This window comes from Herpailurus yagouaroundi, unplaced genomic scaffold (assembly GCF_014898765.1).
Source record: "Herpailurus yagouaroundi ecotype Mexico unplaced genomic scaffold, PumYag 483, whole genome shotgun sequence".
Classification (NCBI taxonomy): domain Eukaryota; kingdom Metazoa; phylum Chordata; class Mammalia; order Carnivora; family Felidae; genus Herpailurus; species Herpailurus yagouaroundi.
Window position 1 is genome coordinate 5,950,280 of NW_024412700.1, and position 13,821 is coordinate 5,964,100.

The 13,821-nt window shown below is 43.7% G+C and overlaps 1 protein-coding gene across 10 annotated transcripts in view; it reads right to left on the bottom strand.

Moving 5' to 3' along the window:
* The window catches only part of NCAPG2 (non-SMC condensin II complex subunit G2), a 64,532-nt gene that overhangs the window by 10,471 nt on the left and 40,240 nt on the right, over positions 1-13,821 (bottom strand). For all 10 annotated transcript variants that reach the window (XM_040464585.1, XM_040464584.1, XM_040464579.1 and 7 more), the window contains 9 exons: positions 12,016-12,189; positions 9,696-9,766; positions 8,567-8,717; positions 8,275-8,448; positions 6,884-7,000; positions 6,657-6,797; positions 6,116-6,215; positions 4,572-4,759; positions 1,920-2,060 (listed from right to left, as the gene is read on the bottom strand). In XM_040464585.1, coding sequence (XP_040320519.1) covers positions 1,920-2,060; positions 4,572-4,759; positions 6,116-6,215; positions 6,657-6,797; positions 6,884-7,000; positions 8,275-8,448; positions 8,567-8,717; positions 9,696-9,766; positions 12,016-12,189 — 1,257 coding nt within the window. The remainder of the gene's footprint in view (positions 1-1,919; positions 2,061-4,571; positions 4,760-6,115; positions 6,216-6,656; positions 6,798-6,883; positions 7,001-8,274; positions 8,449-8,566; positions 8,718-9,695; positions 9,767-12,015; positions 12,190-13,821) is intronic.

Consider the following 13,821-nt stretch of genomic DNA (forward strand, 5'->3'; position numbering starts at 1 on the left):
TGGGCACCTGGGTGGCTCAATCGGTTAAGTGTCCCACTCCTGATTTCAGCTCAGGTCATGATCTCATGGTTCATGAGATCAAGCCCCACATCAGGCTCTGTGCTGACACTGAGGGAGCCTGCTTGGGATTCTGTCTCTCCCTCTCTCTCTGTCCCTCCCCTGCTCCTGCTCTTAATCTCTCAAAATAAATAAACTTAAAAAATATATCTATACATATATCATTATGTCATTAAAATCAAGTGGGCTAAGCACCCCAAGTCAAAGGCAGAGATTGTAAACTAGACCAAAAAAAAAGAAAAACAAAAACAAACAAACAAAAAAACCAGGTCTACCCATGTAGTGATTATAGGAAACACTTTAAACACAGGAAAAACAGGTCAAAAGCAAAAGGGTAAAAAAAAAAAAAAAAGATATGCTATGCAAACATGAAAAATGCCAGAGCAGACTAATGAGAAGTATCACCAGAGATGACAAGATGTCTCATAACTAAAGACAGTCAGTGTATCAAAACAACATAGTAGTCCCATGTGCACACCTAACAAAGCTCCCAAATACATGCAAACTAACGGGAAGAGACAAATCCACAGCAGCGCTAACCTCTCACTGATGGAACATGCAGACAAGTCAGTAAGGATACAAGAGAGGTCAGCGAACACCTCCTGTAAAGTAGTGAAATACATCAGCTCTATGGGCAAACCACCTCTGTCACAACTACTCAACTCTGCAGTTACAGATGAAGTAGCCACAGAAAATCTGTAAACGGTGGGTGTGGCTATGCTCCAATATAACTTCATTTACAAAACCAGATGGTGAGCCAGGTTTGGCCATAGGCCATTAATCGATTGATCTATACTTGTCAGCTATAAAGCTCGATGGAGTAAATAAATCCTAGCTCTTAATTCTATGTATAATCTAGCTATCACTTTCCTAAACCAAAATGACCTTCCTTAAAGCTTTAAGGAGGGTCTTAAAATCTATTGTTATAGGAACTTAGCTTTTTTCATACTCATGACCTCACAGTACAGAATTCAAATAAATTATATGTATGTACATTTATATAAGTCAACAACATTGACTGTCAGATCCCATCTTTTCATACAGAGAAAATCTATCATCACCTTTCTATCTTCTATGGCACTGTTCCACACCCTCCCGCCATGCCTTGAAGGTCTTTCTGGGGAAACAGTTCTGACTGGAGTTATCATCCTGGTTAGGCCAATCTTTACCCAAGAAAGCTAACTATAAAAAATCTGCAACTGTTAGGAACACAGCCAGTCACTTACAGAGTAGAAATGAATACATTATCTGTTTAAAATGATATCGGAAATTCAAATTTCCTGTGCTTAGAAATGAAAAAGAAAAGTATGGTTTATGCTACAGCAATGCAGTCAGATGCAAACTACCCCAAACTGTCCTGCCTCCTGCTCACCACTGATCACTGATCCTTCTGCCTTGTCAGGAGAGATTTTCTTTTTCTTTTTTTGTAAGTAGCCTTCACGCCCAGCAGAGAGGCCAGTCAGGGCTTGAACTCACAACCCTGAGATCAAGACCTGAGCTGAGAACAAGAGCTGGATGCTTAATCAACCGAGCCACCCAGGCGCCCTGAGGAGAGAAGAATCTCAAGAAATATATCAACTCACGTAGATCTCTAAAATGCAGCAAAAAAAAAAAAAAAAAAAAGTTCACAGTGGAAGGACTAGCTTGGTTTTAGTCAAAGATGACAACATCCCAAAAGTCACATGACTCTAGTCATAAGCCTGCTAGGAAACTGAGGGGAGGGGGCTGGAGAAGCAGGCTACCTACTAAACTCTGAGTTCTTAAAAAATACTTGGAAAAACATGAAAATGTGCTGACAGTAGAAAATAGAATGTTGTACAGTCAAAAGCAGACACAAGAGTTTCAAGATCAACAGACATCACCTTGCGTAGTCGGTGACTTATCTCCACCACAGATGCAGCGATCACAGTGGAAAGTACGCCCCGGTGCACGGGCGTGTCCGCATGCCAAGACTGAACAGTCATTAGAAATTCATGAAGAGGGGTCTGAACTGAGTAAAGAAGCTACAAGAAAACAGACCAGTTAGCCATTTTTCAGGGGTTAAAAAAAGACACTTTACAGGACAAACATTCCTATTGTCCTCCCTAGGGGTCCAGGAGTCCCAAATCTTGTTTGCCCGTTATCAGCATCCACCTCTTCCTTTCCCATTACTGACTCCGATCTCTCAGGCACCACAGCTAGACAAGGACAGACAGCAGTGAAGCCCACTGGAAATAGCAACAAAAGCAATGCAAAAACCCCCAAGAAGAGAAGGACCAACAGCATAAATAAAGAAAAGATAAAGATACAGCATCAACAGTGAAAGAAGACCATGAGGCCATGTGTTCTGGTAGAAGGAGCACAGTCAATGGTAAAAGATTTGGTGAGAAAATAAAAGATTCTGGCACAAACTAAACTACACAAACAGATCACAGCACTTGAACCAACTCATCAAAAACAGAAGCATTTAGGGGTGCCTGGGTGGCTCAGGCAGTTAAGCATCTGACTCTTGATTTTGGCTCAGGTCATGAATAATCTCACAGCTTGTGAGTTCAAGCTCCACCTCAGGCTCTGTGCTGACAGTGCGGGGCCTGCTTGGGATTCTCTCTCTCTCTCTCTCTCTCTCTCTGTCTCTGTCTCTGTCTCTGTCTCTTTCTGCACCTCCCCACTTGTGAGCTTTCTCTCAAAAATAAATAAATAAATAAACATTACAAAAAAAAAAAAAAAGAAGCATTTCAAATTAACTCAAAGATGAACTGGTAAGCTAGGGAAAACGTGGCCAACAAACCAATCACTTTCTATCAGAAAAGAGCAGAAAAAAAAATGAAACTCTTCAATGCTTCATAAACATCCTCCTATTTAAGCATTTTTTAAAACTTCGTTTAGGGTGCCTGGGTGGCTCAGTCAGTTGAGCATCTGACTTTGGCTCAGGTCATGATCCCACAGTTGGTGAGTTCGAGCCCTGCGTTGGGCTCTGAACTGACAGCTTTGAGCATGAAGCCTGCTTCAGATTCTCTGTCTCCCTCTCACTCTCTCTCTGCCCCTCCTCTGCTTGTGCTATCTCTCAAAAATAAATAAATAAACATTAAATATAGATATGTGTGTGTGTATATATATATTTTTTATATATTTATATAATTTATATATACATATATAAAATTAAAAAATTAAAAGAATAGCTGGGGGGTACCTGGGTGGCCAGGTCAGTGAAGCATGGACTCTTGATCTTGGGGATGTGAGTTCAAGCCCCACAGTGGGTGCAGAGATTACTTAAAAAAGTAAAATCTTAAAAAAAAAAAAAAAAAAAGAATAGCTAATTTGCATTTTTAAACCACTACTTAGAAAACAAAGACTGGGGTCACCTGGGTGGCTCCATTATCTGACTTCGGCTCAGGTCATGATCTCACAGTTCGTGAATTCGAGCCCCATGTCAGGCTCGGTGCTGACTACTTGGAGCCTGGAGCTTGCTTCGGATTCTGTGTCTCCCTCTCTCTCTGCCCCTCCCCCATTCACGCTCTCTCTCTTAAAAATAAACATTAATGGGGCGCCTGGGTGGCGCAGTTGGTTGGGCGTCCGACTTCAGCCAGGTCGCGATCTCGCGGTCCGTGAGTTCGAGCCCCGCGTCAGGCTCTGGGCTGATGGCTCGGAGCCTGGAGCCTGTTTCCGATTCTGTGTCTCCCTCTCTCTCTGCCCCTCCCCCGTTCATGCTCTGTCTCTCCCTGTCCCCAAAATAAATAAACGTTGAAAAAAAAGAAATTAAAAAATTAAAAAAAATAAAATAAAATAAATAAACATTAAAAAAAAAAAAAAAGAAAGAAAGAAAACAAAGACTGGCCCTATCCAATGACAGTATGATTTTAGGAGTAAAGCAAGTGTGGCACATGGGTCAGTATTTCCCACATGAACTGGCTACTCAAGAACCCTACTTCACAAAAGCTTTTACCAGCAAGGGACCCCCAGGCCCTTCCAGCTCTGTGACTCTCACTCCCAGTGAGGGGACACTGACAGGTAATGAGAGGGTAGTCTATGACGGAAATCAGTATCTCATCTGAGGAAAGTCCTCGTCATCTCCGAATAATCAAAACCAGCATTCTCAAAAGTATATTTTAATTGGAAAACTCTGCGAAATAACAACGGAGTATTCACAAGCCCGCTGCAAATAGTTCTGGGCTTCCTGACCTGCCTGGCAGAGGACTCTCTCTCTTGCTGTTGGCCTCCTGAGCTGGGCTCATTAAAACCTGTTCTAAGACTAAGAGTCAGAGGTGGGCTCTTGGACCTCCTGCGCCAGGCACAGACGGCACGGCATCTCCTCTCTGACCGCGCCATGCTCTGAAGGAAGTCAGGGGCAGCACCGGAAGGCCAGCGCCCTGTAACTTACCTCCCACACCAAGTTGCACCCCACCCAACAGCCCAACCGCACCCGCGAATGCTAACTGAGCCCGTGTGTGAGACGACACATCCCCATGCACCCCTGTTTGCCTGGCAAACACTGGCCGTCTATTGACCAACAGCCCAGCCCGGGAAGGCAGGAGTACCCGTAGGCCTTCTTCCGGCTGCTTCCTGAAGCTCCGTGCCATACATTCCAACATTTTCTGAAATACTTTCTGGACCGTATCGAACAGCGTCACAGCTTCTTCATCTGAATCTGGTTTCTGTATCAAGGAACTTCCAGTTACCTCTTTCAGAATGCCAAGAAGTAATGACACATAAAAGAATCCCTTCACTAGAAAGAAAATTAGAAAAAAGCAGTTATCTAACCACAAAATTTAGCTGAGATTACTACGCTTTTCACACAACACGTGTACATTACGGTAACTTAAAATTGTTACTGGTAAGCCAATACCAGGTTGATCAGATTATTCTAAATTTGAATACATATAAAATTTAACAAATAAATTTAAAAACTTACTCCCTTTAATTATAATGCCAATACCTTCAACAACAGTAACAGCATATTTAACTGAGCCACTAAGAACCAGGCTCACTACACGTGGAGACAGCGTGGTCCCCTGAACACCTGGATTAGAGAACATGTCTTATTTTCTCATGTAATGGCAACATTAACACCAGCTCTAAGTCTGAGAGGGACGGCCCAAGAACTTTCAAAATGTGATTTACAAATCTCATAGGCCAACTCTGTTAAATTTCTAACACTGTAGTTTATCAGTTGTTTCTCTCTTCCAAATCACTTCCTTTACTGTGTTGCATTAATTTGATAAAGCGAGACGGGGGCCAGGTCACAGTTCTGGGCCTGCGGAAAACCCTATTTCTCAGAACATGCCAGTCTGTAGGAAGGCTTCTTCCTGCCCTTCTCTCGCTTTACCTACTCTTACGCATTGATGAGAGGCAGGGGAGAAAGCCTGGATCATAGCACCACTCCTCATGCCATCAAGTGATGGGGCTGTGACCTCCAGGTAATCACTCAGTCCAGCTCCGCCCAGACCAGCTGGAAGGAAGCCGACCTCTCACTCACTAAACACATTTAAATTAGTACCTAGTGTGCAAGCACAGACCTCGCGGTGTTAGTTACTATAGGTCTTTGGGGGAACAGCAACTTCCCAGTGGTTCTGAGGGTGCATTAAAGAACCCTACTCACACCCCCCATGTGGCAAGCAAACAGGCTGGGGGCTGCCACTGCACAAGCCCACCACGCTGCAAAGTCACTTGACAATTAGGCAAACCACAGGGAGGAGAATCCTAAGGCCCTCGTGAGAAAAACTCTGTGGACTCAGGCATGTCTGACACCAGAAGCACCTTTGTTTTGTTCTGTTTGTTTGTTTTTTAAGTAGGCTTCAACACCCCGTGTGGAACCCAATGGGAGGCTTGAACTCACAGCCCTGAGATCAAGACCTGGGCTGAGATAAAGAGTCGGACAGTTAAGTAACGGAGCCACCCAGGCGCCCTGACACGTGTGAACCTCCTAGCTGCCTCAGTCTGTAAATTCCTTTTTTGGCATCTGCTAGTTTGCATTGCCTACCTGTCACCTGAAAGCAAGAGTCCTGATCAGCAAAGTGACCAAGGGAGGGGCTGGTTTGGTTATTAATTGCTCTAAACATGTTCTTCAATGAATGAAGTATACCTGTTTGCATGATTCCGAGACTCCAGTGTAAAAGTTGTATCTGAAACTTATAATCGCCAAGGCCGACCATCACAACGTCTTTACACACCATCAGGTAGGTCTGTAAGACACACAGATTTACCTTAAACAGAGGCTACTGAAAGCCAAAAAAGGGGAATAAATCCAGCCTTGCAAAGCTTCGAATATCTGCTTGTACTACTAATGATCTCTTAAGGCAGGTATTAATAAAGATGTTTTACAGAAGAATTTTCATAAAGATACTTTAGTTCTCATTTTTATTTCCATAAGAAATCTGGAAACCCATTTTATGTAATTCCACAAACATTACTGAACACCTATTACATGCAATGTGTAAGATTACATAAAAATTACATGGCTTATGTTTTGGGAAAAGACAAACTCTAGATGCTGAAATGACACTGTGAGTATTTAAGAAGAGCAACGCTACTATCCAAGTTACAACTTTAAGATAGAAAATAAAATCTGAAACCACATCACGAACTTGGTGAAGAGAAGGTTTCCATGTTTAAAGACTTCTAACCTGGATAATCTGCTGATAAACAACCCTGTGAAGCTTGAGATATTCTTCTTCTTGATCTTGGATAAAAGATAGAACTTTGTTTTCTAACCAAAACCCAGTGTCTTCCAAAATGGACAGGTAAACTTTTCCTTCTGAGCAGAACTGTCCAACAACAGAAAGACAAATTAGTACCAGAACCAGTATTGCCAACACACTTCGTATTGGGACACAGCCAGGCACACACTCACCTTGTGCTGAAGATGAATACTCAGCCGGCAGTGGAGGCTGAAGGCTCGCAGAGCCATAGCTTCATTAAAGTTGTGAGGTTTCCCACCTGGCGACTGCAAAATTGATTCCAGATCTGCCTGCAAGACAAAAAAAAAAAAAAATCCGTGGCCACGTTCCACTGTGTAAGTGAGGACGACCTGACTAACTTCACACACAGCTACAGTGGGAGGGTGACACCCTGGAGCAGTGGATGTGCTTTAATAACACAACAGAACTTTCTGAGAAATGTAGTCTTCCCTTCTCTCCCTTCCAACACCCCTACCCCTTCTAAAACAAGGTAAGAACTCGTAATAGTCATTGCTCAAGAACAGTCAGGATCAAGCACACAAAGCGTTTGCCCCTGGGGCAAATTCTGACCTGCTCCTGACCAGGACAGGACAGCCCGCCAGAGGAAAGAGGAAGAAAGGCAGCTCCTCCCAGGAATGATCCTCTCGGGGCTCAGGAAGGGCCAGAGCCTTAGCACACCCACAGCTCCCTAACCTTGTACCCTAAAGGAGCAAGGCCTTAGTGCTGGGAAGCTTATGGGAGTCTGTGTCTGGCTGTCACATGAAGAGGGAGGAGGTTCCATCAGCGTTAGTAGGTGGGGATATCCTCTGTGCCCCTAGTAGCAAAGCCTGTAGGGAATGCCCCCACCCGTCTTTCCCAGAACCCATAGGCAGCCTTAATTTTTGGACAGCAGCACAGCCAGTGCTCAGCTTAGTCCACGGGCAAAATCCCAGCACTGCCTACCCATGCCTGGGCATCAGCCGTGGTCCATCTCCTTCCCTGGATGACTGTGCGCCTCCTTTTCCTCCTTCAGACCTCTCCCTCCCTTTCGTCATCTGATGCCCATGCTGAGCACTGGAGGCTCTGCCTCTGGCCCGACCAAACTCCACGGCAGTACCAGAGGCTGTCTCTGAGGGCTGGTGCTGGAGGATATGGCCAGAAGCCAGTAAGGAAGAAGGAAATGCTGAATTCACAGGAAACACTCTCCAAAGATTCCTGGAAAAGCTTGCCAAGGACTGTGAGGGTAAACTAGTATTCCGGCATCAATGCGTAAGAGTAGGTAAAGCAAGAGAAGGTAAAGAAGAGAAGGAAGAAGCCTTCCTACGGGCTGGCATGTTCTGAGAAACAGGGTTTTCCGAAGGCCCAGAACTGTGACCTGGCCCCCGTCTCGCCCCCCCGACCCCCACCACGTTAGTCATCTGCGTCTCATGTCTTCATCTACAAACTGAAGGAGGGGCTTCCATAACTCTTAACTCCTTTCCAGCTAGAAAAATTTTACACTCTAAGTATGAAAAGTCTGGATCTTATTTTTCACTCCTAATTGCATGGGCTCCCTCAACTTTCCTCATCTGTTCTATAAAGGTACCTTTGACATTTCAAGTGCTTTCAAGAGGTGGTTAAGTTTCTTCCGGGGAGCAGAGAGCAAGCACTGTCGATTCTTTGGATGGGTGAGCAAATACTCTACGTAAACCAGCGCCAAATCAGGTTTTACAGGGCGTGTATCATGGATCTGCACTTTCCGTTTAGATGCTGAGTTAGTCTGAAAGAATACAGCGATAAACTGGCAATTAAAACACATGTTCCCAGGAAAGCATATGGTTTTCTAATACACACGTGTCCTCATGCAGCAATTTTAAAGGAACAAGACACAAATATACCTTGCTCTGGGGCTGTTCTGGCAGCCAGTCACAAACGAGTTCCAGAATGTGTCCCACTTGTCCCCAGGAGCAGAGACAGTCCAACAAAGTACAATAGCGCTTGTCTGCTCCTCCTTCCTCTTGGTTTCTTAATGTGGAAATCACACCACAGCTGAAAACGTCAAATACATAAAATCAGACCTAACGTTGATTCACTAACAATTTCCCACTTTTCAAAAAGGTAAAAAAATAAAGCTAAACAAGTGAGGGTACATAAGGCCTTCCCACCATAGAACACTCAGACCTTCTCCGCTGCAGGAATAAATACAACTTTCCCACAGTTACTACTCGGGCTCGGTCCCAACATAAAAGGCTGAATGTGAGCACAGCTTTAGGAACACGGAGGCCAAGGCTGTCCGATACAAGTGTTAAGTTATCAAGGACGTGCCAGGGCCATGAGACCCCCAGACCTTCTTTTCTGTCAGCTCTTTCAGACCCTAGAGCAAAGATTCCTAGTGCTTGGGAAAGAATTTTTGTTTAGCATCAGAACATCCATTTTTTCACAAATATGAATTAACATGAGTCATTTTTGCTGAGATAATAACCGACACTCTAGAACAACGCTATCCAGTGAAAATGCAGCACGAGCCACAAAAGCAAGCACTTAGGTCATTTCAAATTTTCTGACAGCCGCCTTTAAAAAAGTAAAGAAAAGCAAGCATAATTATTCTCAATAACCTATCTTATCCGATCCACCCCCTCCACAGGGCTGTCCTCCGGCACAGCTGACAGGAAACTACCAGCTCCTCACGCCCCTCCATCCACACCAGGCCCCTAGCCCACGTGCACTCCGCGCCCTCGGCACACCTCGCCCAGGCGGCCACACGCAGACGTGCAGGCCTCGCAGCTCCAGAGCCCCTCATGCAGGCTTGACAAACAGACCCCCCACACGGTGGAGCCCACAGCTTATGTTCCACGTGGGCTCTGATCCCTCAGCGACTGCAGAGCCCAGTGGAAACTGCATCCTGCGGCTCTCCCGCCACCGCTGTGAGCTTGAAGCTGAAGTGGGGCCGTCTGCTGAACCTCACATGAATAATAGAGCACAACACTGGCAGGGTTCCCGCCCCACCACCGTCCCAAGAGAGGGTACCTGAAGGCGGGCACAGCAGAGGCTGGCATAAAGGACATGAGCATAAATAAAGGAATCTTGCAGCGATCATCCTAAAAGCATACAAAGGGGAAAAAAGGGTATTGAAACATGATGACGTTGTGAAAGGCTCTCTGTACAACTTCCTAGTAAAGGGTCTGCAGACTGCTCAGTAGGAACCATAGCATTCCTCTCAGTGCTCACGGGGACACTTAGACCTACTGCTCAGCCTCATGTCTGATAAGCAGCTTCGAAGTTTTACGTGACATTTTACCACTTTGTGTGATGTATTAATTTGTGCAAATATTGATTAAGCACCTACTGCGTACGAGCTGCCAACCTAGTTCCCAGGGATACACTGGTAACCAGAATAGACCAATTCTTTGCTCTCAAGGCACATACTTCTATTTTAAACACAATACTGTTGAAAGAGAAAAAAAAATTAACTCTGTACACTCAGAATCCTAAAAATAAATGTCAAGAGAATGAAACTAGTCAGAAAATAATTTTTCCATAAAATAATCAGAAAATATCTGGGAAGACAGAATAGTTTAATGGAAAATGTACAGGCTTTAGAGTTACCAAGCCAAATCTAGGTGCAATCAGACTCCACAGCTTTACCAGCTGGAACAGCACAGAGAAGGAGGCAGCCTCTGAGGTCTGTTTCCTCCTCTGCCAAAGGGGAAAGGGCTGTTGGGAGGACCGGGTAGGGCACACAGGGCAGAGCCAACAACAGCACCCAGTACATGGTGACACCTAATAAGCTCTAACTACACCAGTATTACTGTGATGACACCATAACAAAAAGTGGACCAGGCCCAATCAAGAACACTTAATAAAAAAGATTCTTGGTTGGCTGGGAGAATAAGAGATGATGGATCCTGACAGAAAAAAAAAAAATAACAATTTTCCTGAAAATATACATGAAACGGTAACAAGGGCAACATCAAAATTTGATCTGCAAATAATCTGCATTCAGTTGGAGTGAACCCACCCTTACTCCCAACTCCCAATGAAGAAAATATTTTCTTAATATTATAAAAGTAGACTGATAATTACCGCTAATTCTACTCTGAGTAATAGATTGTTTTTTCACTTACAAGGATGCCCACAAGGTTCTCTGAGCAACTGAGGGCAGAGAAGCTCTCTTGCCTGAATCATCTGGAACTGAATTAATTAGCTGCCTTCCTTAGGTCCCTATATACCTGCAGGACGCAGTGCTCATTTGTCACCTCGTCCTGTACCCTATGGGCCTCTGTGTTATCTGCTGAGAATTCAGAGATAATGCTGGTTTCATGGCCCAATGTAATTATTTGAGCTTTTAAATGTACTAATAACTTTGGCAATTTAGATTATTTACCTTCCTGACAGGTCACAGTTGCATTTCAGGGGCACAATGAAGCTCAGACACTTGACAATCACAGAAGTGCAGCGGACAAAAGCTAAGAGGTCAAGGTCACATAAGCAGTTTTGGAAGAGCCCAGAAGTAAAATTTAGCAAGAGAAGGATGTTTCATAAAACCTGCGGTCTTTCTATATTTAAACCATGCTTTCTTTATAACTGGGAGTAAATATGTATCTCTAGCACAATCTTATTTTTGTTTTGGAAATAATAAACTTCCCTCAGAAGTAAAAAGTCACAGCTGGTTAAGTGTCCAACTTCGGCTCTGGTCACGATCTCACAGTTTGTGCGTTTGAGCCCCGTGTCGGGCTCTGTGCTGACAGCTCAGAGCCTGGAGCCTGCTTCAGATTCTGTGTCTCCCTCTCTCTGCCCTTCCCCACTCATACTCTCTCTCTGTCTCTCAAAAATGAATAAGTGTTAAAAAAATATTTTTGTAAAAAAAGAAGTAAAGAGTCAAGAAATAAAAAGAGTTTCCTTCATCAAAATAGAAGTTATGTATGTGATTCTATTTGCAGACACAACTCAAACACTTCAGAAACCCATCTGCTTACAGTGTGGCATCAAATGCCTACAAGTGCCCACAAAACTCTGTGGCTATGGCATCATGTTAGCAGACTCCTCTTTCTCAATCCCTGCTAATCACACTAGATTCCCAAATAGTGTTACAGATCATTAAAGACACAAAGGCTGAGCACTTACACCCACATTTCCCTCCGTGCTGGGGAAATGAGGCTGAAAGACATGTGGCCTCCACCCTCGAGAAAGGCCAAGAGGCCACCTATCCTGCCAGGTAAGAGCTGGGTCAGTATTCCTCACTTACAGATGACAAACTAGGTCCAGACAGGTAAGTGTGCCGGGCACTTCTGCTAATTCTGCACAAATGTAATCTTAACACGCCTGCCCGCTGTGTGAGCAGCCTTACCTTAAAGACTTTCAGGTACTCAGGGAGCACAGAGGCAAACTTGTTAACGGTGTAAACTCTGGCTTCTTTGTTATTTTCCATACTTCTATGAATACTTTTCCAGAGAATTACAACGATTTCTAATAAACCAGCCATGGATGCAACATCACTTACAGACAGTGTTTTGTCCAGAACCTAAGATACAAATAAATTGATTGTGACAGAATCAAATCATAACAACCATTATGATAACAGCTTTATCGTTAAAAGTACATGCCAGACCTAAAGCAGAATGTGAAGTACACCAAGTCTATTTTCATTTCCTAAAAAGGACTTTGTCTTCTATTTGAAAATCTCTACTAGAGGTGAAGGTCTTTAAAAACCCATTCAAGAAGTAAATGCTAAATTAACACTATATCCTTTCAATAAACAGTTTATATGAATTAAAAATCCTTGGGGCGCCTGGGGGGCTTAGTCAGTCAAGCGTCCAGCCTCAGCTCAGGTCATGTTCTCACGGTTCAGGGGTTCGAGCTCCAAGTTGGGCTCTATGCTGACAGTGTGGAGCCTGCTTCAGATCCTCTGTCTCCCTCTCTCTCTCTGCTCCTCCCCAGCTTATGCTCTCTCTCTCTCTCTCTCTCGCTCTCTCAAAAATAAACATTAAAAAAAATCCTCTAAAAATAAAAATGTAAACTATTATCTTTAAGGACATAATATGTGAGTACAGAACATATTTTTCTTTTACTGTATCTTCTTTTTTTACTATATCTTCTAAGTCGCAAGATGTTACTTCTCGCCATGAACTTTGATGTGAACAGACTGGGGGAGGAGGGAAGAACTGTAAAATGTGATTTACTTAGATGTGATTGCTACTGAGACTCCACTACAAACTCAGCCCCATCAGATCACCCCAGGCTGTCTGCCAGGCACTCCACTCTGTGGCCCTGGTAGGTCCAGCTCCCGAATTCTGGCATAAGGGCTGATGATGACCAACTCCCACTCGTTCGTGGGCTTCCTCACACACCTTTCACATCTTCTGAGTTTATGCTGGCTGTAAGCAATAATCACTGCTGTGTTCCTCTGAGTGCTCCACTGAAACCACAAATGCACTCTGGGTACATCTTCTTCTGTACGGAACACAGGCCCCACACTGCCACAACCAGCTCGGACACACACTGACGGGGTCTGCTAGCCAGCCCTAGAATGGCACTGTACCAAACACAGTCTGATAACTTGCCAACAACCACTACAGACAATTTCCAGAAAAGGGTCTACAAAAGAGGATTCATTTCAGGTACTGGTATTATGCTATCTACTCAAATGCAATGGGAAAAGATAGTTTAAAAGAAAACAAAACTTGGGGAGCCTGGCTGGCTCAGTCAAAAGAGCATGCAACTCTTAATCTCAGGGTCATGAGGTCAAGCCCCATGTTGGGTGTAGAGATTACTTAAATAAATAAATAAACTTTAAAAAAGAAAAGAAACTTGAGGGTACACAGAAAAAACAAAAGTGGCTTCTACATAAATCTAGATTTTTCATTACACACTTAACACTCCGAATGAGCTATGGCCAAATTTGAAAAGCAATCAAACTACTAAAGGCTTAGAAACTACTGAAAGAATGATACAAATAACAGATTGACAAAATTCCATTCTGTATTTAACTTTACTTTTTACCATTCCAATGTTTAGCATAGCAGCCTTATCATTAAAATCTCAAGAAAAAGCCACCACTGCTTTTTCACAAAAATGTGCTAAGTTCCTAAGTAAGATTTCATTAAATAGGAAGCCAATTTTTTATTTTAGCAGGGAACATCTTTGATTGTTAGTA